This window comes from Diceros bicornis, chromosome 5, assembly GCF_020826845.1.
Source record: "Diceros bicornis minor isolate mBicDic1 chromosome 5, mDicBic1.mat.cur, whole genome shotgun sequence".
In the NCBI taxonomy this organism is placed as follows: domain Eukaryota; kingdom Metazoa; phylum Chordata; class Mammalia; order Perissodactyla; family Rhinocerotidae; genus Diceros; species Diceros bicornis.
In genome coordinates, this window is record NC_080744.1 from 45,465,224 (window position 1) to 45,486,796 (window position 21,573).

Below are 21,573 nucleotides of genomic sequence, written 5' to 3' on the forward strand. Positions count from 1 at the left end.
ATACTTTTCTGTATTTTCCAAATGTTCTAAGTAAACATACAGTATTTTTGTTTTTGGTGAGGAAGATTAGCCCTGAGCTAACATCTGTTGCCAATCCTCCTCTTTTTGCTGAGGAAGACTGGCCCTGGGCTAACATCTGTGCCCATCTTGCTCTACTTTATATGTGGGATGCCTGCCACAGCATGCTTAATGAGCAGTGCATAGGTCCGCGCCAGGGATCTGAACCTGTGAACCTCAGGCCGCTGAAGCCGAGTGTGCGAAATTAACCCCTACACTACCAGGCCAGTCCCAAACATACGGTATTTTTATAATTAGAAAATAAAATAAAATTTAAAGCCTGCCCCTACATCTCTATCCTCTTGCCCTGCTTTATTATTAAAGGCACTTATTACTACCTGAAAGTATGTCGTATATCTATTTGTTTCCCTGCCGTAGTCTATTTCCCCGGCTAGAACATAAGTTCCATGAGGTCAGAGGCTTATGATGGATGGGAGGCTTGGATGGGAGGATCAAGGTTCAAGATGCCCTTTTTTTCTTGAACAGTTTTGGGCACTTTATGGTCACTCCATAAATATTTGGGTGAAAGAGAATGAGTCAATGAACAAATGCATGAATGAACAGAAAATCAGTCATCCTCGGGTAAGGACAGTGGGAATCCTTTGTCCTGTGCCCCCATTCCAGGCACCTGGGGCAGCAGCCCTCTCCTTCTCATCTGTAACCTGCTCAGGATTAGAGGAAGGGCTTTCTCCAGATTAAGGATCATTAGGATGAAATAAAGCCTAAAATGTGTCCAAAGTAGGGCTAACAGGGTAGGAAATGGTATAGAAACCATTCACTTGAAGGACAGTTGAAGGGACTGAGAATGTGAAAGAGAAGACTTGAAGAGGAGAAGAATCTCCAAACCCTGGAAGTTAGTCAGGTGGAGCCATGCATTTATTCAATAAATATCCATTGAGCCTCTTCCACGTGCCAGGGACCGAGGCAGCCACCAAGAGTACGAAACAACCAGAATTAGATTTCACCTGTTTGACTCCAGAGGGAATACTGAGGATTGGTGAGAAGTTTGGAAAGACAGATTTCAATGCATCTTCAAGAAGAGAGTCCAAAAGAGCATTTCCTAAAGTGCGTTTTATGGAATCCTAGAGATACATGGGATGTTCATTTATGTTATATGAGAAAGGGATTCTGGGGCCAAACAAGTTTTAAAAATCTTGAGATAAAGTTACAGTTTTTTAAACTACAGCACAGAACTTCTCAGAGTTTTTCATATACAGTATTGTATACTCTGACTCCCCTAACGAGTGATATGATTTCTTTTCCCAAACCTTTTGAACCAACAGAACACTTTTTCTAGGCCTAGAATTCCCTGGGTTGAGCATTAGGACAAGTTTTCCTCTTTTCCTAATGAGAACATTCACCTTTGGAACAGGAGTCTTGCAATCAAGGATGCAGATGAGCACCGGGGCTTGCCCCTGAGACAAACATTGGCACCACATACGACAGATGCCCAAGTTTTCCTTCTGACTCACTAGTCCTCTCACTTCATCCCTCTCACCTCACAATTGTTCCAGTTACTGGTCTCAGCACTCAATTATTCCTTTTTCCATTCTTGCTTTGGACTTGGCCTTAATGAACCATGCCCTGTGTTTCTGCTTCTGACTTGTGCTCTGTGTAATAATGATTCTGGTTCTTCCCCAAAGCTGCCTGGAGTCATCCTGGGTAAGGCTTCCCCTGGTTCAATTCTTCCATCCAGTTCGCTGTACATGGAGGAAGGAGACCCAGACGAGGAGTAAGCAGGTTCTCGTGTCAGGGATGCCATAAACGGGGAGAGCTTGGGCTTTCTGATGGGGAAAGTTCTTCCCTGGTCTTATTTTCAGCTACTTCTTCAACAGATCTCATATTCTGTAATGTCCTATTTCTAAGCGTAGTTTTAAATACTTTTGGTACCTGGGAAACAAGCTATTTCTATGACTGCCTCATCTTATCAGTTCTTATACAGAGTGCAGATGCTCCACTACACAACTGGGAAATCTTTCACATAATGAGACAAAGCCACTCGTCCAAGATCACTGGGCTATGTTCTACCTTCCAGCCATATGAATAAAAATCCACGGTGACTTTGAAGGCTTGCCTGAAATTCCTGAGGGGAGAAACTATTGTGACTTTAGACTATAGTCCTCAAAGCATGTCCCATTTTGTTCTCTTACCTTGTAACTTGGGTTCTCATTCCAAAATCCAATGACCTCATTGATTGCAGCACTTCAATACAGCCCATGTACTGGAATAAAAAAAAGAAAAAGTAGGGAAAAAATAGCACAAAGATGTCTCAGCTGCAGAGTGATTTCCTGGGAAACACCTTAAATCAGCTCCTGATATCAAGTTGCACTGGCACACTCAGCCTACCATTGATATTTCTGACCAGCAGTGGACGTATACCTGAAGCTTCAGTTCAGTTATAAAACATCAGCTAAATCCAAACTAGGAGATCAGGAATGCAAGTAACAAAGACAAACGTCAGCTCAATGGTGAAAGCATGGGCTCTGGGGCCAGACAGTGTGAATCCGAATCCTGGCTCTGCCACTTATTAGTTATAGAAACTCAACTTCTCTGCATCTCAGTTTTGTCACTGAGGATACAGTTGGAATTGTTGTGACAGTTAAATTATTTCACACAGGTAAAGCTCTTAGAGCCTCGCATGGTACAAACATGTGCTCAAATATTAGAGGAAGCAGAAGTAAGTGTGAGACAAATGAGATAGAAACGTCGAATCTTCTAAGGAGATAAAACAAGCATATAAATACATTTAATACAGCATTTACTAATACAAAAACATCTTATTTTTGGCAAGATCACTTATTAAAGGGGTTTAAGAAAGGAAAAAAAAAGTCACGTCCTACACCAGGAATGAGTAAATTTATTTGAACACGGAGCATTGAAAAAGGAATTGTGACTTCTAAAGCCAAAAGACAGTTTAATGTGGCAGCAGTGGGAGCCATGTCAGGCTGCTGCTAAGAGAATGATGTGATTAATCTGCGCTTGAGAAGTCAGCAGCAGTAGGAAGGTGGGCTAATAGTGAAGGAATAAGTGAGGATGCTCCTGTCGAGAGGGACGTAATGACAGCCCACAGTGAGGAGGGATGGTGGCAATAGGAAGGAGGGGACAGATTCAAGTGACATCACAGAAATAGATACTACATGATTCCGCAGTTGATTTGATATAGAGGATAAGAAAAGGATGAGTCAAGGATGACTCAGACATTTCCAGCCAGGGTAGCAGAGGGAACAGTGATTCCATTAACAGAAACAGGAAAGCCAGGAAAGGGAAGATGATGAGTTGGTTTGGGACCCATTGACTGAAAGACACTGGTGGGGTATCCAGGAAATAACAAGCTGACAGTTGAAAATTGGATTCGGGAATCACGGAGAGGAATTAAGCCTAGGGAGGCAGACTTAGTAGTCTTCTGTGTAGCTTTGCCAGGTGAGGCCGTGGGAGTAAATCCTCTTAGCAGAGCTTTAGCTGACAAGAGAGAGTGTTTCTCTGAGAATGAGCTCGGAAATGTTATAAGAGCCAAGCGGTCTGATTGAAAGTGATCTGTCTGCTCCTTGGAAATGATATGCTTCCTGTTTAGCTTTCCTTTGGAAGCCTTCCAGCTTCCCTCTGCTTGGAAATGGCAAAAGCGCTGTGGAAAGATGACAGGAGGTGGGGGGTGCCTCCCAAGACACTTCTTGTAGTATTTCTGTGCAAATTCTGTAGATGTAGCATCCTAAGAGCAGGTCAGTGCACCAAGTGTTGCCTAGATCCTAGTTCTGGGGAGAGTGCAGTGGCCAAGACAATCACCTGATGATTCTCAGCCAGATTCCTGTTCATCACACTCCCCTTGGGGCCTCTAGTATCGACAGAAGAAAATTTTTGAATGTGTTTATTCTGTCCCAATCACACTTAATTTCCCAAGGCTTGAATACCACAGGGAAGTAAGCGATGTCTAGAGATTTCTCTTCAATAAACAATAAGACTTAGGAGAGGAAAGGAAAGCTAGATTTAGGGGGCATGATAGAGAGTCCATCTCAGAACTGTCATGAAAGGAGATTCCAAGGGTCCAAGCTCCCCCTCAAGGTGGATTGAAAAGATGGTTTTCATATCCTCACTGGCTGCTCTGGCTTTTCCTGCCCCTCAGTGTCTTCTTCCATTCCAGAACTTAGCTCTTGTTCCCTACTTCCTGCATTATTCAACCTGGAAAGAATGGACAACCCACACAGGTTGGTGGACAGGTCTGGGATATACCTCCAATTCCCCCTAGAGGCCTTGTCAGTGTAGAGGTGGGTTTCGTCTTTCCCTTTAGCTGTAAATCATTTAAGACTAGGCAATAGAGCCTATCAGGGCACACTTTTTGAAAACGTCACCAAGCACCTACATTTTTCACACTCTGCCAGAGGGATTTTTCAAGAATGAATATCAGACCATGTCCCTCCATCGCTTAAAACCCCTAACATTTATTATTAAAACAAATGTGGTACTATAAATCCCAAGACCCTGTGTTTTCTGGCCCTGCTTACCACCTCAACCTCATCTGTGTCACTCCCTCCCTATGCCCTTTGCTGCCACATTAGCCTTCTTTCTATTCCTCAACTCTTTCCAACTCTATTCCTCCACACCCAACTCTTTCCAAACATAGGGCCTTTGCACTTGCTGTTCCTCTTCCCCCTTTGCTCTGCAGGACTGACTTATCCTTCAGGTTTTAATTGAAATGTCACTGCCTCAGAGGCCCCCTCTCATCACTCTTCATCAGAGCCTCCATTTGTCACCTTCATGCCAGTGACTGAGTATCAGGTTTACTTGTTAATTTTCTTCTTTACTGCCTGTCTTCATTCCTTTGGCTGTAAGAATCATAAGAGTAAGAACCCTGATCACCGCTGTATTCCCAACACCTGGGACAGTGCCTGGGCCATGGTAGGTACTTAATAAATACTGGTTGAAGGACTGAGTAAAGCTTCTATTGTTCAACTCCAACAGTTTCTTTAAAATGAGCAGAGGGAGGGAGAAGAGACCAAAGGAGGTGAAGGCTTGCCAGGTCTCTCCATCCAGGGGGATAAAAGAGGAGTATAGGAGAACTGAGGACAGAAAGAGACGCAGAAGCTATAGGCCAGGATGATAGTTTCCGAAGGTTTCTTTGTTCTTTCCTCTAAGTTGGCTATTTTTGTTATCCTCTCATCTGAGAGATTGGCAACCAACAGCCTAAACAGGGGGGGTTTGAGGTGAAGTGGGAGAGGAAGGTAGGGAGAATGTGCTGTACTCCTCAGGTGTTCTAGGGGCGGGGGTGGGAGAGCCTCGAATGATGAAGTTGATGGTGGGACTTGAACAGGAGAGGAGAGTCGGCTGCTTATCTCAACAGGAGGGGAAAAGGGGCAAAGAGGGTCAGTTGGGATGGAGACACACCAAGGCTGATGAGTGAGGGATAGCCTCAAACTTGGGGCAGTTTATAGCCCAGTAAAGTGAATCACCAATGGTGGGATTTTGGTTATCAATGAGAAGAGGGGTTTTTAGTGGAGAGTGGGAGAGGAGGGCAGGCAGAGAGGGAATCTTCCAAAGTTTTGTTCTTAATCACAGTTCATAGCGATAACCATCTCATCTCCTTCCTTCTAAAGCAGGCCTGGGCATTGCTTCCGATCCCCTTCTCTTCACTGAAACCTCTGTTTTGCTTCACACACTTGTCTGTCAGCAATGGCACAGATGACACCTTCTGCCAGCCTCTCTGTGATAAACTGAAGGTTCTGAAGAAACGTTGAGTCATGGCCTGAGGCGATCATGATGATGAGTACATATCCCCTTCCACTATGGGCCTGTGAGGAGCAAGCCACTCTGAGCAAAGTGAAGGGAGGGAATCAATGCCTGATTTTTGCCGCAATTACCCCAAAGCCCAGAATGGAGTTGGTCTCCCCAATGACTCACACAATCCATTTCACTCAGCTGCCATTGCTGTGAGGAAGCGAGGGGGGAGCAGTGCATAAAAATAATCCGTCTACTTCTTTGTTTAGGTACCTGATGACTGCATAAGCAGATAGCGGCTGAATGTCGAGGCCTGAGGGAGGAGAAGTTTAGTTTGTTGATTTAGGTATAGACTGGGGATGACAATATCTCTCATTCATTTATTAAATGCAGATCTGCACAAGACATGGTCTCTGTTTTTAAGAAACCCAGCCCCATAAGGATAGGACAACAGTGAAAGAGATGATTTATCTTTCCTTTCTATGAGGTTAGTCATTGTTGTTAATTCCATCTAATAGATGAGGAAATTAAGGCCTATTAAAGGGAAGTGACTGGCTCAGTTTCATTTATTCAGTGAGACTGAATCAGGGCTTATTCTCGAGTCCACAGTCCATTGCTGGGACTCTGTGTGTAAGCCTTGTATAACAGGAAAGGCAAAAAGGGAAGAGGTCATCCAGCTGGCTCCCACTGACCCTTCCTTTAGTCTACCCAGGTGGGTAAGAAGATGACAAGCCTGGGGGCCACACGGTAAGAGCAGGCATGAATCCAAGCTCTGCTGGGCACTGCAGGAGGTGGCACATGAGACAGAAGACACTCCCTAATTCCTGACCCTGTGACAAGGAGAGGACACTGAAGACCTTTATTAGAGGCATACAGGGGTGGTGAGAAAGTGGCGGAGCTCAGCAGGGCTCAGACAACCTTTGCATTCATCACCTGACAGACGGCTCACCTAACTCCCAGCTCATGCTCTCCCTTCACGCCCTCAGGCAGTAATAATATTTTTGTTCTGTCTGAGCTTTAACCACTTGCTCCCAGGGAGAGTTGAACAGCCTATTCATGGCCGTGTGTATCCTGGGCTTTGCATTCCAGAAAAGAAATTACTGGGGTTTTCAGAGAAAAAGAATGATAGCTAACTTATGGGAAGTTCTCATCCTGACTCTTTTACAGAATGATGACTGCAAACATATTACCTAAAGAAAAAGGGTATATATTCTTATACCCTCAGAAAAAATATCTGAAGGATACATAAGAAACTGTTAACAGTAGTTATCTCTGGGAATGGGAAAGAGGCAGAATTTTACTTTTTACTTTATATTTTTGTATTGTTTATGTTTTTAAAAATAAGTACGTAGTATTACTTTAGAGTTAAATAATTAAATAAAGTCTATCACTTAACCTCTAGGAACCACAGTTTGTTAATTACTAAGTACAGTTAAATCCCTTTTTTTCGATGGCATATTCCCTTCCTTAGAATGTGCCTGCCCCTCGATACTGGGAGTATCGAGGAATATTGTTCAAGACAAGGTTTAAGGCATAGGCTCTGCACTTGGTAGGAATGGGAAGAATGACACTTTGAGACAATCAGAACACTGAAGAACAGTATGTAGTCAAGTACCATGTGATAAGGGTCTGACCTTCATACAATAAATGTTCAACAACAGTAGAGGCCACCAACGTGGCCTGAAGACACTGCAGGATTTTTCTGCCACCTTCAAATAACTTCTAGTCTTTGCCATTTGAAAAAAAAAGGAAGGTGGGGGGGAGGACATTCTCATCATAACCTTGAGACGTTGTCTCCACTTCCTTACTTTCCACTCTGGCTTCAACTCACTACAGTAGTTTCTGGCCTCAAGACTCTACTGAAATTGCCTGAGCAAACCAACTACCTCCTTATAGCTCACTCTAGTGAACTGTGTCTGTCCTCCGCTTCACCTGTCTAGGGCATCTGCCATTGCTGACCTCCAGCCATGCCCTTCTCTCCCCTCTGAACCTCTCTCCTTTCTTGATTTTCTTGAGATCATTCTCTGGTTCCTCATTGTTAGCCTCTGACTATTCCTTCTCAGCCTCTTTTGCTGGTTTTTCTCCCCCCTGTCTTTTCTTTCAACAATGTCCCTTCTCCTCTCACCATTGGTTTTCAACCCTGACTGCATATTAGAATCAACAGGGAAGCTTAGAAAATTCTGATTCCCAAGTTCTACTCCAATCCAATAAAATCAATCTCTACTACGTGTACTCCCATGCCTTCAATTATTATCTGTGTGCTGATGGCACACAGATTTTCAACCCAAGCTCTCTCTCATGCTCCAGACCAGTATAATCACATGAATACTCCACTTGCATCTCAAATTTAATACGTGCAAATTATTCCTCTACTTACATTTCTAATCTCAACCAATGGTATTATCATCTACCTAGTTACATAAACCAGAAAACTCATCTCTTCTTTTTCTTTCAAGCCCCTCATCCAATCAGGGGCCAAGCTCCATCAATTCTATCTGCATATCATCTCTCATATCTGCCCTGTCTTCTCCCCTCAGCTCTGCACCCTGCCCCAAGATTTACCATCCTAGTTTAGGCACACCTAGTTTCTCAATTGAGATAGAGTGGACTCACATCATATGTATGTTCAATATACTTGAATTCAACTATATCTGTATGGTTGGCAGAAAGCAAAAGAGCAGTCCTTTTGTTCAGTCCCTTAGCCCCCAACCCTACTCCTCAAACTAGACTTTGACCTCAAGTGCCCCAGGAAAGCAGACCTCTCTGTAAATGCAAACAGAAATATAAGCTATTGATTTTGACCCTGGTTGGTCCAGGTGCACAGGTGTTGGAGATTTCAGGGATTGCTGAGAGTATTCTTTACTAATCTGAGTTTCACCCTAGTGCTGAATTTAGAACACTATACCTGCTAAGACAGAGTCTCTGGTGTCCCATCCTCTGAATCTGCCTTTCCCAGGGCAGCCAGTACCTTACTGAAACACAAGTCTGGCATGATATCACTCCAGCCTATCCTACCTCAATCCCATTTAAAATCCTTACAGGGCCCCCATTCTTAAAGCAGAGCTTCTCAGACTTTAGAGAACTTCAAAATCACCAGGGAAACTTAAAAGGCAGATTTTAAAAAGCAGATTCCTCGGCTCTGAGAGATTCTGCTTCAGTAGGTCTGGGAAACTGCATTTTAACCAGTACTCATGTGATTTCACTACAGGTGATCCAAGAATTACACTTTGGAGAAAACATCAGTCCTCAGGAAAAGATCCAACTTTCTTAGCTTGTGGACAAGGTCCCTAATTTTCATCATGCAAAAGTCACTTCTATGAAACCTCTCCTCTTCTTCCCCTTCCTTACCCACAGGCTTGACCACTCAGGGCCCTCCTCTATATACTGTATGGATGTCCAGCAGATCTTTCACAAAATTCTAATTGCCCGTATGACATTCTTTTTGTCAATGTGTCTGTATCTCTTCTAGTGTAGAGCCTAGCTCACCAATGTTCCTGAGATGAATGAGTAAGATATGGCTGGAATAACTCTTGTAGGCCATGTGGTTCCAGGTTTACCTCCATCTGGCTACTTTCTTTCTGGATCGTTCTTTCTGGATCAATCTACTCATTAATATCTTAATTATTAAGCATTAAGCTTTGACTTTATGATTATTCTTTTGGAAAATCTAAGTTAGATGAGATTCAGTTTGAAAGAAGGATTAATATTAACTAAATCTTTAATATGATTATTTATATACACATCCTATCCTTTCTCAAAAAAGATGAAACCCAAACTACTCACTCCAGCTCCTTATTGCCATTTGGGAAACCAGATCTGATTTTTCAAGAGAAGTCAGAAATAAGACTTTACTTGTGAATTTTCCTAAATTTTAAAATCAACAGATCACAATGAACAATCCAAAAACGAAATTAAGAAAACAATTCCATTTAAAATAGAATCAAAAAGAATAAAATATTTATTCTTTTAATAAACTTAACAAAAATAAACTTAACAAAATAAATGCAAAATTTATACATTGAAAATTAAAAAATATTGTTGAAAGAAATTCAAGAAGATCAAAATAAATGGAAAGACATCCTATGTTCATGGATCAGAAGACTTAATGTTAAGATAGTAATACTCTCAAAACTGATCTACCAATTCAACTCAATTCCTATTAAAATCCTAGATGGCTTCTTTGCAGAAATTGCCAAGCTGATCCTAAAACTTACATGGAAATTCAAGAGACCCAGAATGGCTGACACAACCTTGAAAAAGAAAAAAGTTTGAGAACTCACATGTCTCAATTTCAAAACTTACTCCCCAGCTACATAATCAAAACAGATGTGGTACTGGCATAAGGAAAGACATATAGATCAATGGAATAGAATTGAGAGTCCAAAACAAACCCTCACATTTACTGTCAATTGTTTTTTGACAAGGGTGCCAAAACAATTCAATGGGGGAAACGACAGCCTTTCAACAAATAGTGCTGCAGCAACTAGATATCAAAAGAATGAAATCACATACTGAAGAATACATCACATAAAAAAGAACGAAATTTGACCCCTATCTCATACCATATGCAAAAATAAACTCAAAGTGAATCAAAGACCCACATATAAGAGTTAAAATGCTAAAACTCTTAAGAGAAAACAGGCATGAATTGTCACGACCTTGAATATAACACCAAAGCACAAGCAACCAAAGAAAAACATAGATAAATTGGACCTCATAAAAATTAAATACTTTTGTGCTTCAAGGGACACTATCAAGAAAGTGAAGAGTATCCACAGAATGGGAGAAAATATTTTCAAATGATATATCTGATAAGGAACTTACACCTAGAACATATAAAGAACTCTTACGACTCAATAATAAAAAGATAAATAACTCAATTTTAAATTGGGCAAATGATCTGAATAGACATTTCTCCAAAGAAGATATACAAATGGTCAATAAGCACGTGGAAAACTGCCCAATGTCATCCCTATTTCTAGGGAACTGCACGGCAAAACCACAATGAGACACCACTTCACATCCTCTGGGACGGCTATAACTTAAAAAACAAAAAAATAAACTGAAAATAGCAAGTACTCGCAAAGATGTGGAGAAACTGAAACATTCATACATTGCTGATGGAAATGTAAAATGGTGTAGTCACTAGAGAAAACAGCTTGGAAGTTCCTCAAAAAGTTAAGCTTAGAATTACCATATGACTGAACAATTCTACTCCTAGATATATACCCATGAAAACTAAAAACATATGTCTACACAAAAACTTGCACACAAATGTTCATAGCAGCATTATTCATAATAGTCAAAAGGTAGAAACAACCCAAATATCCACCAATCTCTCAACTGATGAATGGATCAACCAAAAGTGATATATCATGCAGTGGAATAGTATTTGGCAAAAAAAAAGGAATGAAGTACTGATAGGTGCTACAACATGGATGAACCCTAAAAATGTTTTTCTAAGTGAAAGAAGGCAGTCACAAAACACCACATATTGTATGATTTCATTTATATGAAATGTCCAGAATAGACAAATTTATAGAACTAGAAAGAAGGGCTAGAAGGTTTAAGGGGATGGGGTACGACTATTAAGTGTACAAGATCGCTTTGGGGATTGATAAATATATCCTAATATAGGCGATGGTTGCACAACTCTGTGTATATACTAAAAGCCATTTAGTTGTACACTTTACATGGTGTGGTATGTGAATTATATCTCAATACAGCTATTACCAAGCAACAATATAAGGCCAAACAAACAATATCTGCAAGCAGTGTGTGACCCTGATATAAACTATTCAGGAAATATGTGTGAATGGATGAATAATGCAGAAATGAATGAGGCATCGGAAATCATTACAGTTGTTTGAAATCTTCTTCAGCATCCTTGAGGCAGAGGTCATTGCTCTTCCTTTGGGCTCCCAGAGCATCTTGGCCACCCCACAAGGTTGCACTGATCCAGTGGTGCTGCAATTCATCTGTTTCAATGTCTACGCCCGCCGCTGGACCGTGGGCTTCTCAAGGGCAAGGAGTGAGTCTTAGTCATCATTATCCCCAGCACCTCTTACAGGGCAATAAATGATTTATTTGAATGAAGTAGGCAAGAAATGATGTTCAGGAAGTCTCAAAATAACCTGCATCCTAACTGGACCATCTGTAATGTGTTCCTTCTTAAAGGGGTATATTGCCAGTTAAAATAATCCTGAAGTTAAGCTAGTCAAAGCCCTCCCAGTGTCAGGTTTGAGTCAGGATGTGCCTGGTGTGAGAAGGGAATGGAAAGTCCTCTCCCCTTTTAGTGCAGCACCAGTCTAATGAAAACCTGGCAGGTAGACATGGGGATGAGGGACCCTGCCTCGGGAATGGGGAGCAGTATTGGAGAGCAAGTTTAGAGGGAGTTCAGTGAGACAAACAGGGAGACACATTTGGTCTTGGCAAACACTGACTTTTCTTAGAGTGCTCTTCTAGCACCTTTGAAACTTCCCACCTAAGAGCCCAGGGCTGCTGACACCTTTCCTCTCTCCACCATTCTCTGGCCTCTTGTATTTCTTCTTCTTCAGAGCACTTACTGCAAACAGTATTATATATTTGTTTGTTTGTTGTCTGTCTCCCCCACTGGAAGGTTAGTAGCAGAGAGCTGGGACTTCTCTATCCGCAGCACCTAGAATACTGCCTGGCACACAGTCGCCCCTCAAAATAGACTTGGGTTGATTGAATTGAAGATGTTTTTAAAAATCCAAACATTTACCCTTCTGAAAGCTCCCTCTTCTGCTCCAGGGTCAAAAGCCTGAATATCTGGATTTGCTCATTCATTCAAAGTTGGGGTTGTGGCAACCAGGGAATTTCAACCCTCTGACTCCTTAAGGCTTACAAAGATGGACTCTTCTAAAAGTAAGTGGTGTGTTCTGCTTGTTCTTCCAAAAGGAAGAGCTTCCTCTCCAGGGTTCCTGCCCAAGTAAAGCACCAAGTAAAGTGAAAGGAGGAAAGCCTGTCGCTCTGGCCCCAACCTCACCTTCCACGCTCTTTCCCTGCTAAGGAGACTCTGCCCACAGCAGATGGAGAGAGCATCTATTTTTTTAACCGTCCATTCCTAGTCCCTCTAAGGCAAGCAGAACTGACAACATCTTAAGTATAATCTCCTGGGGAGTTTTAGAATTACATAATGGAAGTTTTAAGTTGATTCAGAAGAAAAGTTTCTCTTTGACAGTAGGCAAGCCAGGATCCTGCAAATAGAATGTCTTGAGTGCCAGCAGCCCAGATACACAATACAGACCTTGGTCTGGTTGGCCCTTTGGTGACTCTCTAATATACCAGGATACGGGCCGTCTGCAAGAGTCCAAAGAACCTTCCAGTTCATCTGAAAAAAGTACTGGTCATCTGTGGGCAGGAAAGTATGACAACAATCTTCATCACATGAGGCGGTATGCGCTGTCTCATACCAACAGTCCTACTCCCATTGAAAATCCCTTACACGCGGGGATTTTTTTGAACCAAGAGAGGTTTCATCGCTGCCTACAGACCTGAGCACAGACATAGTCCCTCGGCTGGAGGTCATCCCTGTGGTAAAACCCACACCGAGAGCATTTGGAGGGCTATGACCTCTCCTAAGAACAACTTTACGTGTCTCCCACTCACCCAAGCCCTTACTATATGTATGTGTGTATATAAATATATATATATAAAAAAAAATATATATATATATATATATTTTTTTTTTTTGCATGAAGAGAAAGAGGAGTGGTAAGGCCAGGCATCCTCTGTAGGTGGCAGATGTTTTTACATTCTATAATAGTGACTTGAAGAATGATTGCTGCATCCACCACCTAAGATAGTAAGTATTGCACTCAGTTCCACACCATATCCATCACCCTTTGTGTTCTCAAAAAACAGGAATTGCATCATACAAAGCTGAATTCTCCTTGACCAAAATATCCTCAATGTGCTCTTTGCAGAAACTCCTTGGGGGCTTTGTATCTTATATTCAATTTTAACGTTGTTGAGATTCAAAAGCTGCAACCTACCGCTTAAAGCTAGATCCTTTGTGGGCAGTGTGTCCCAGCCTCCTAAGAAACTTTCAAGAGATTTTTATCACTGTATAGGCGTGATCCTAGGAGACCAGGAATGCTGTTTTCTATTGTTGTTGGAGAAAGTCTCTAACCTGGCAGGACTGGCTTCCCATAATGAAAATGAGACTTGGAATACTGGCCCTACTCAAATTAAGCTGCTTTTGTCATAGCAATTGACTACTCTCTCCTGATGGACCCAGCGAAATCCCATGTTGTGTCAAAGCATTGAGACATCCAGAAGAGAAGAAGCCTTAACAGCGCTGCTTAAAGGAAGAACAAGCAAATAATTGATCCCAACAGCCATTTAACTAGAGACCTATGGTTTAAAAAGCAAGCGTTCTCTTATTCACTGGAAGGCCCTCATTCCTCTCGACACTTTATCCTTCTCTTTTGTTTTCATTTACTTCCCCCACTCCTTTCTTTGTATACGTGGGAGTTATTAGCGCTGTTCCACAAATATTTCCAATTTCTTGCCTTCCCAGCACATAGGATTGCACTTCTCCTCCCGCTTTGAGGTTGGGTGCGGGTCCTGATTTAGTCAATGATATTCAAGCAGACTATCACTTTGGGAGTGATTTTGCAGATTTCCTTTCTCTTGCAATTGGGGAAGCACAGAGATACAGCCTCCCTTAGCCCAGGTCCCTGAAGGAGAATGATGCAGAGTAGAGCCCCCCAGCCAATTGCTGTGGACACATGGCGTAAGCAAGAAATAAACCTTTTTTATTCAAGCCACTGAGATGCTGGGATTGCTTATTAACACAGAATGATGTAGTCTATCCTGACTGATCCAGGAACCGTGAAAGGGGAGAAGGAATCTGCCACAGAGTCTAGGAGTAGGGGCTTTGTGAGCCGGGCAGGCCTGGGTTTGAATCTCAGCTTTGCATGTACTAGCTGGGAGACCTTGGGCAAATAACTTTACATCTCAAGGCCTCAGCTTCCTCATCTATAAAATGGGGGCAATAACTTATCTGTTTCACAGGGTTACTATGAGGCTCAAATAAGTAAAGCATGTGTGGTGCTGAGCACAGTGACTGGCACACAAGAAGGCTCAGCAAATGGCAATGACTATACTGGGATGACAATGCTGTTCTTCCCAATCCTCCTCAGTTCCACCTGCATCCTAGTTTGGGGAGTTGATGAATAAGCCTCAGCTACTGTGAAGGGACCCCAATAAAGAGCACTCTCTATAGGAGTGTGATAAACACCGGGATGCAAGGTGCTATGGAAGTGTGTGGGAGGGGGTCAGGGGAGATTTTTCAGAAGATGGGATGATGGTGTGAGTCATGAAAGGCAACGAAGAATAGGTTGGGCACATGCCCAGAAAATGGACATGGCATGTGCAAGAGGTAAGGGCAAGAATAAGGAGTGCTCCAAAAACACCCAATACTTCAATATGACTCAAGTCCAGAGATATGGCTAGGGGTATAGGCAGGGGCTATAGTACATTAGTTATCTAGTTAATTGTCTGCCAGCATAATTCAATGGGCTCTTGGGGACCAGTAGCTGGGTCCCATTTATCTTGCATCCTTAGAATCTGGCACAGAACATGGCACACGGTAGGCTCTCAATAAATGTTCACAGGATGTCTGATGATTATAACTAAAGTTCAGGCCACCTAAGCTTAAGTGTGATGCCAATTTCTCCCATTATTCCCTAAGTTTCCAAACAACACTTCCACCCAGCCCACTTCTCAGACCCAAATAAATACAAGCTAAAAATATAGCCCAGGTCATGAATCATAAATGAGATGGAAAAGCAGTGACTCACAGAAGTTAATCTGGTTCCCAGGAGAGTGTTGCTGGATGTCCTTTGCTCTGAAAGGTGAGGCAGAATGCCAGCACTATCGCTGTGCAGATAAAGTTAATGCAATTCCCAGACCTGCCATTGGGCGCCTATCTGGCATTCTAAGGCTCCCAATCAGAGAAGCCAAGGGGCAGCAGCCCTGTGCATCCCATACAGAGCAGCAGAGGGATGGGCCCAGGCAGAAAGTCTAACAGGGGTGCTCTGAGTGTGTGCTCAAGAAAAGGCATAGGGCCCTGCCCACTGTCTCAATGGTCTAACATGTCCACCATCTTGTTGGCTATGGCCTTAATTGGGTTACTACTGTAGCCAAGGCAACATCTTTGCAGAATGGCTTAGCAGATAACCTACCAATTATATTCTGTATCCTTGTCTAATTAAGTTGGGAATTTAATCTAATAGTGATGGTGTGTGTATGGTCTCTCCTGCCAACCCATAATCAACTTAAAATGCTATATCTTTGGGGTTTTATGAGCTTATTTCTCAGTTCTGAGCTCCTCAACAAAATATTAAATAAATTATACCCTGCACCCAAAAATCACACAAATCTAACCCAGCCTTGAGTACCCGAGACCTAGACTTTTTGATTGAATTGAACACTTATTGGAACACTACACTCTCACAAATGAGAGCTACTGCAAGTATGACCATGAGGTAGATAAACTTTAGCAGCTCCATCAAACTCTCCTTCTATTCCCTTTTCCTCACCCAGCAGTGTCTGCACCCACTACCTTTTAGAGATTCAAATACCCTTAAACTTTTGCTCCTGCCCCTGCCTATCAAATTAAATCCCACTCTCAGAGAGTAATCTGAAATCTTGGATAGCAGTATATATAACTAAGTTACTATTAAAAACTATGGGTACCATTTAATTAAGTGTTACTGGAAAAGGCAAATTGGAAAAGGCCAACATTTTTGTCATCAGTTGCCATGTTTAGTCAAACACGATGTCCCCAATAGGAGCCTGTGTATGGTGGTGATTTGAATCTTCCCAGCTGTCTAGGACTGTAACCATGCCCCGCGTGTGGTCACATCTGGAGGCCATGGTGGCCAAAGAACCGCATTCACACCACCCTCCCTCCAAGTCACAGCTCCTACATAAATGGTCAGTTGTTCTGTTATGCTGAAACCACAACTCACATTAGTCAGTCTCCCACATGGTGATAAACTGCTGAAAGATGTCTTACTAGTTTTCAGCTTTTATGACTCCTCTGAAAAAGAAGCAATCAACAATATGCCCTTGCAGAACTGCATCCCAAATGTTAATGATCTCTCATTACACTTCTTTTTAAATGAAACATAAGAGTTTTGTGTAGCTCAAGTTAGTGAATTCCAACTCCCAATAATATAACTAAAGGGATACTAGGGCTCAAACGGACCTTAGAGATTATCCATTCCAACTCTTCTACTTTTCATGGATAAAAAATTAAGTGGCTTATCTAATGTCATTCAGCATTTAAAGGGCAGGCAGAGTAGAGTCCACCAAAGACACAAGACAAAAGTCAGAAATGTACAAGGAGAACCAGATGAGTATGATATGGTGGAAATCAAGGGCACACAGAGTTTCACGAAAGAGACTGTTAACTGAATTCGGGACAGTGGAGAGGACTAATAGGCTGAAGGGCTGGAAAATATCCACTGGAATTTGGCAACTGTTGGCTTGAACTGTTGGCTTTAGTGGATCAATATCAGTAGAGCAGAGGAGTGGAAGCCAAAGAGCAGGAGATTTAGAATGTGATATAGAGGTGATGAAGTAAACCAGTGAGCATAGTGCTTTTGTTTTTATTTTTGTTTTGAGAAATTTCTATTTTAACAAAAGAGGAAAGATAAGCTACTTGGAGGAGGTTATTCTAAGGATGGAACAGACTTGCGCATACTTGTGTGATAGAAAGGTTGACAATAACAGGAGAGGGGGAGAGAAGGGTGAGATCACAGTCCCTGTGGAGGCAGAAGTGGAGACTATCCATGAAATATGTAAAGCCTGATTCAAATGAATTATTTTAATAATGAGTCAGATTCTCCCAAGTGCCCAAATCAAATAGCTTAAAGTTGGAAGAAACATTTGCCATTTTCATATGTCTGGACACTATTTGGGGATATTTTTAAATATTCTTATAAATACTCAGGAATGAGCCTAAGTCTGTGTAAGTGGAAATGCTTTTATGGTGGACAGCAGCCCAAGTCTATGATTTCAGCAACCGTGGAGTTGCTTCAGAATTAAATCCCAGGGGCATAATGATCCGAGCTAGAAAGGAGTGACCTACTAGTTAATATTTAAAAAAAAAAAACCCTAGACTCATAAAACCTTTGTACTGGAAAAGACTATATACCCCAACCCCCTTATTTTCGAAGCATTTAAGGGACTTGAACAAGGTCATGCGACATCACAAATCTCTCAACAAGTATAGAAGTTTGCTAACCTGTTCACTTTATCATAGACATCAAGTCCCCAACAAATTCTAACATACATTTGTGACTCAAACTCAAATAACATCTTTAGATTACTTAAATGACACCTTCAGAAAGCAACTCAAATAGAATCTCAGATTCAAGTTGTTTATTTTATAGCTTATACACTTAAAAAAAAAATCTCAGTATTTTTAGCTGAAGAGAGAAAAAAGTACGAGGAAGATCTCTATTGTCCTTTAAAGTCCATTAGCATGAGGTGGATTATTAGTACTATTGGTTATTACATTAAGCAATGACTTTCTACAAGGCTATATAGTTCAATATAAGTAATCAAAAAGACAGGAATGTGAAGTAAGATTCTAGGGGCAGGGAGAGGTCAATAGGTTATAGCTAATAATGAGGAGTCTAGCTCAGGTTTGAGATTCTCGTGGAAGTCAAGAAGCTTCTTTCCTTCTCCAGCCTCTCACTACACTCTGGCCAACTTCCAACTGAATACCTGAATACCCCTGGCCAATGATATTCATGGGTTCACAAATGGGAACTAAGAAGTGTAGGTGACACCATGTAGATGCCTCTAGGCCAGCCATTCCCATAATACCTGAAGAGGGTCTCTGTTCATAGCATCATTTCTGTTAACATTCTTCTGAAATCCCATATCCTCCAAAAAGTCCTCTGATCCTTCTACTGAAGAACTGAGTGGACAATTCAACCATTACCCAAAATTATCCTTTTCAACAATCTAAGCCTATAAACTGTGAAGTGGTCCAAGGATGGGCCACTGCAGAGCTCTGCACAGCTCTGTGTGTAACGCTGGGGGGTGACCTGTCTTTATCTCCTCCACCTTAAAGCATGAGCTCCTAGGAGACCAAGGCAGAGACTCTGGGTTGCCTACCTATACCTTTTCCCTCTTTTTCTTTCCTCCTTTCTTCCTTACTAACAGAACCCCCAATATGCCCAGCTTAAAAACTACCAGTTCCCAACTTCCCATGAAGTTGAAGCCAGGAGACTAATGAGGATGTCATTGGGTAGGACTTCAAGGAAAACTGTTTAAAAGGGGCCAACTCAGTTAGGAGGTGCATAATTTTTGTCCTTGCCCTTCCTCTTCCTGCTGCCTGGAAAATGGACATGATGGGGGGGGGAGGGGCGCTCCCAAGGCGGTGTTGCAATCTTGAATGAGCCTGAGGATGGAAGCTATGTGTTAAGGATGGCCAAACAGGAAGATGGAAGAAACCTGGGTTACTGATGACTGTGGGACCACTATGTGGCCCTGGCCTATCTACTTACACACTTCTCTCACATGAGCAAAATGTCTGTCTTGTTTAAACTCCAGTTACTTGAGCCTTTGTGATAACTCAATCCAAAGAGATACAGAGGCCTCTTAACCTGTGCTTTGCAGACGGCAGTCAAGAGTCAGGACTCCTTTACAGCTCCCTTCCTACCAGATGAGAACTCTAGGTTTTGGACTAGAATCAGTTCAGTAACTCTTAAATAGATTTTCCTATATACCAGCAAAAGTAACATTTTAATCCCCATTATCTGAAAGTTGGGCCTTTATACATTAACACTTTAACTGGAAGTCTCATACTTGACAACTTCAAATGTCCTAAGCATGGCTGAGAACACAGAAGTAAGTGCCCAAAGAGACTGAAAAAAATTAAGTTAACACTAAAGCTTATGCGTGTGTTTTTCTCTTAGGAGAGCACCTCGGTCTTTCATTGAGAGCTCATCCACTCTTGATTTAGACATAGTTGTAACAGGTTGTCCTCTGGGAAGCTCAGAAGCCCCAATTGAAGTGATGGGTTCTCCTAGAGACAGGCTCACTGTCAAAAGCAAAGAGTGACAGCTGACCAAGCAGAAGGAATCCAAAAAATTGTAAAAATATAGACATACAAATTCAAAAAGCTCAACCATTTGGGGACTCAGAGTTTAGGGGCAGCTAACCCATCACACTCAGTGCAATACCATAATTGTTAGAATGAAGGTTCCATTTCCACCAGAAGAAAAAGGAGGTTACATTCTTTTGTTTTGTTTTTTTTTGTGTGAGGAAGATCAGCCCTGAGCTAACATCCATGCTAATCCTCCTCTTTTTGCTGAGGAAGACCAGCTCTGAGCCAACATCCACTGCCAATCCTCCTCTTTTTTCTCCCCAAAGCCCCAGTAGATAGTTGTATGTCATAGTTGCACATCCTTCTAGTTGCTGTATGTGGGACGCGGCTTCAGCATGGCCGGAGAAGCGGTGCGTCGGTGCTCGCCCGGGATCCGAACCCGGGCCGCCAGTAGCGGAGTGCGCACACTTAACCGCTAAGCCACAGGGCTGGCCCAGGAGGTTACATTCTAATCCATATCCACTCACACGTATATACCCAAGAAAGCTGAAAACACATATCTGTGAGAAAAATTTTATACATTAATGCTCGTTGTAATCCAAATGTCCATCAATTGATGAAGGGATCAACAAAATGTGGTATATCTTTATAATGGAATATTATTCAGCCATAAAAAGGAATGAAGTGCTGATACATGCTATAACGTGGATTAATCTTGAAAATATTATGCTAAGTGAAAGAAGCCAGACACAAAGGACCACACATTATATGAATCTTTCTATATGAAATGTCCAGAATAGACACATCCATAGAGACAGAAAGTAGATTAGTGGCTGCCAGGGGCTAGAGGGGGGTGATAGGGAGTGACTGCTAATGAGTATGTGGCTTCTTTTTGGAGTAATAAAATGTTCTAAAACTAGATAGCGGTTATGGTTGCAAAATTCTGAGAATATACTAAAAACCACTGAATTGTACACTTAAAGGGTGAGTTTTATGGTATGTGAATTATATCTCAATAAAGCTGTTATAAAAAATAAAGCATAGATCTAGAGAAAACAATCTGGCATTTCCCTCTCAAAACTTTTTTTTTCAATCAGTTATCAAGCATCTCTGAAGAGAAAGAAGCATATAGTCTTCATTATACAGAGATTTCCATGTAGAATATTTTGTTTTAAAAGATTGACTTTTAAAAGGAGAAGCTTCAGTTAGCTGAAAAATTCAAGATTTCCTGGTGATGTCAACTAAATGAGCTTGGCTGGACCAGGATTTCTACCGGTGGGCGTTGCCAGTGTCTGTGGGCACCTCATTCAGAAGAAACAGCCTGCCTCTTAGCTAGCTTAAACAGTTGGGTGATGACTCACCGAGTTTCTGCCCTCTCACTTTTTCAGAGTTGCTCAGTGTGTGTAGGAAGCATTAACTCGCTAGCAGGAGAGCCACCTCAAAACCCTTCTTGAAGTCAGCAGGGTATAAATCATAAATAAATACCTTCCCCATGGGTGTGCACGTTATGCTTCCTGGAAGCCTCCAGGATCAATCCCCGCTCCTTGCCAGGACCCAAGGGCCTCCCAGGGCAATGCTGATGTCCTACCTCATCCTTCCTCTTCCTTCTTCCTCCATGCCCTCTCCTCCCCCTTTCCTCTCCTCCTCCTTTTCCTCCTTTTTTCATGGGTGATAGCCTAGTTAGGAAATAGGATTCATACATTTTCTGAAAG

At 42.0% G+C, this 21,573-nt stretch overlaps 1 protein-coding gene across 2 annotated transcripts in view; it reads right to left on the bottom strand.

Annotated features, from left to right (window-relative positions):
• Positions 1-21,573, bottom strand: part of SHC4 (SHC adaptor protein 4) — a 124,433-nt gene that overhangs the window by 85,269 nt on the left and 17,591 nt on the right. For both annotated transcript variants that reach the window (XM_058541533.1, XM_058541532.1), the window contains one exon: positions 2,208-2,278. In XM_058541533.1, the coding sequence (XP_058397516.1) occupies positions 2,208-2,278 (71 nt within the window). The remainder of the gene's footprint in view (positions 1-2,207; positions 2,279-21,573) is intronic.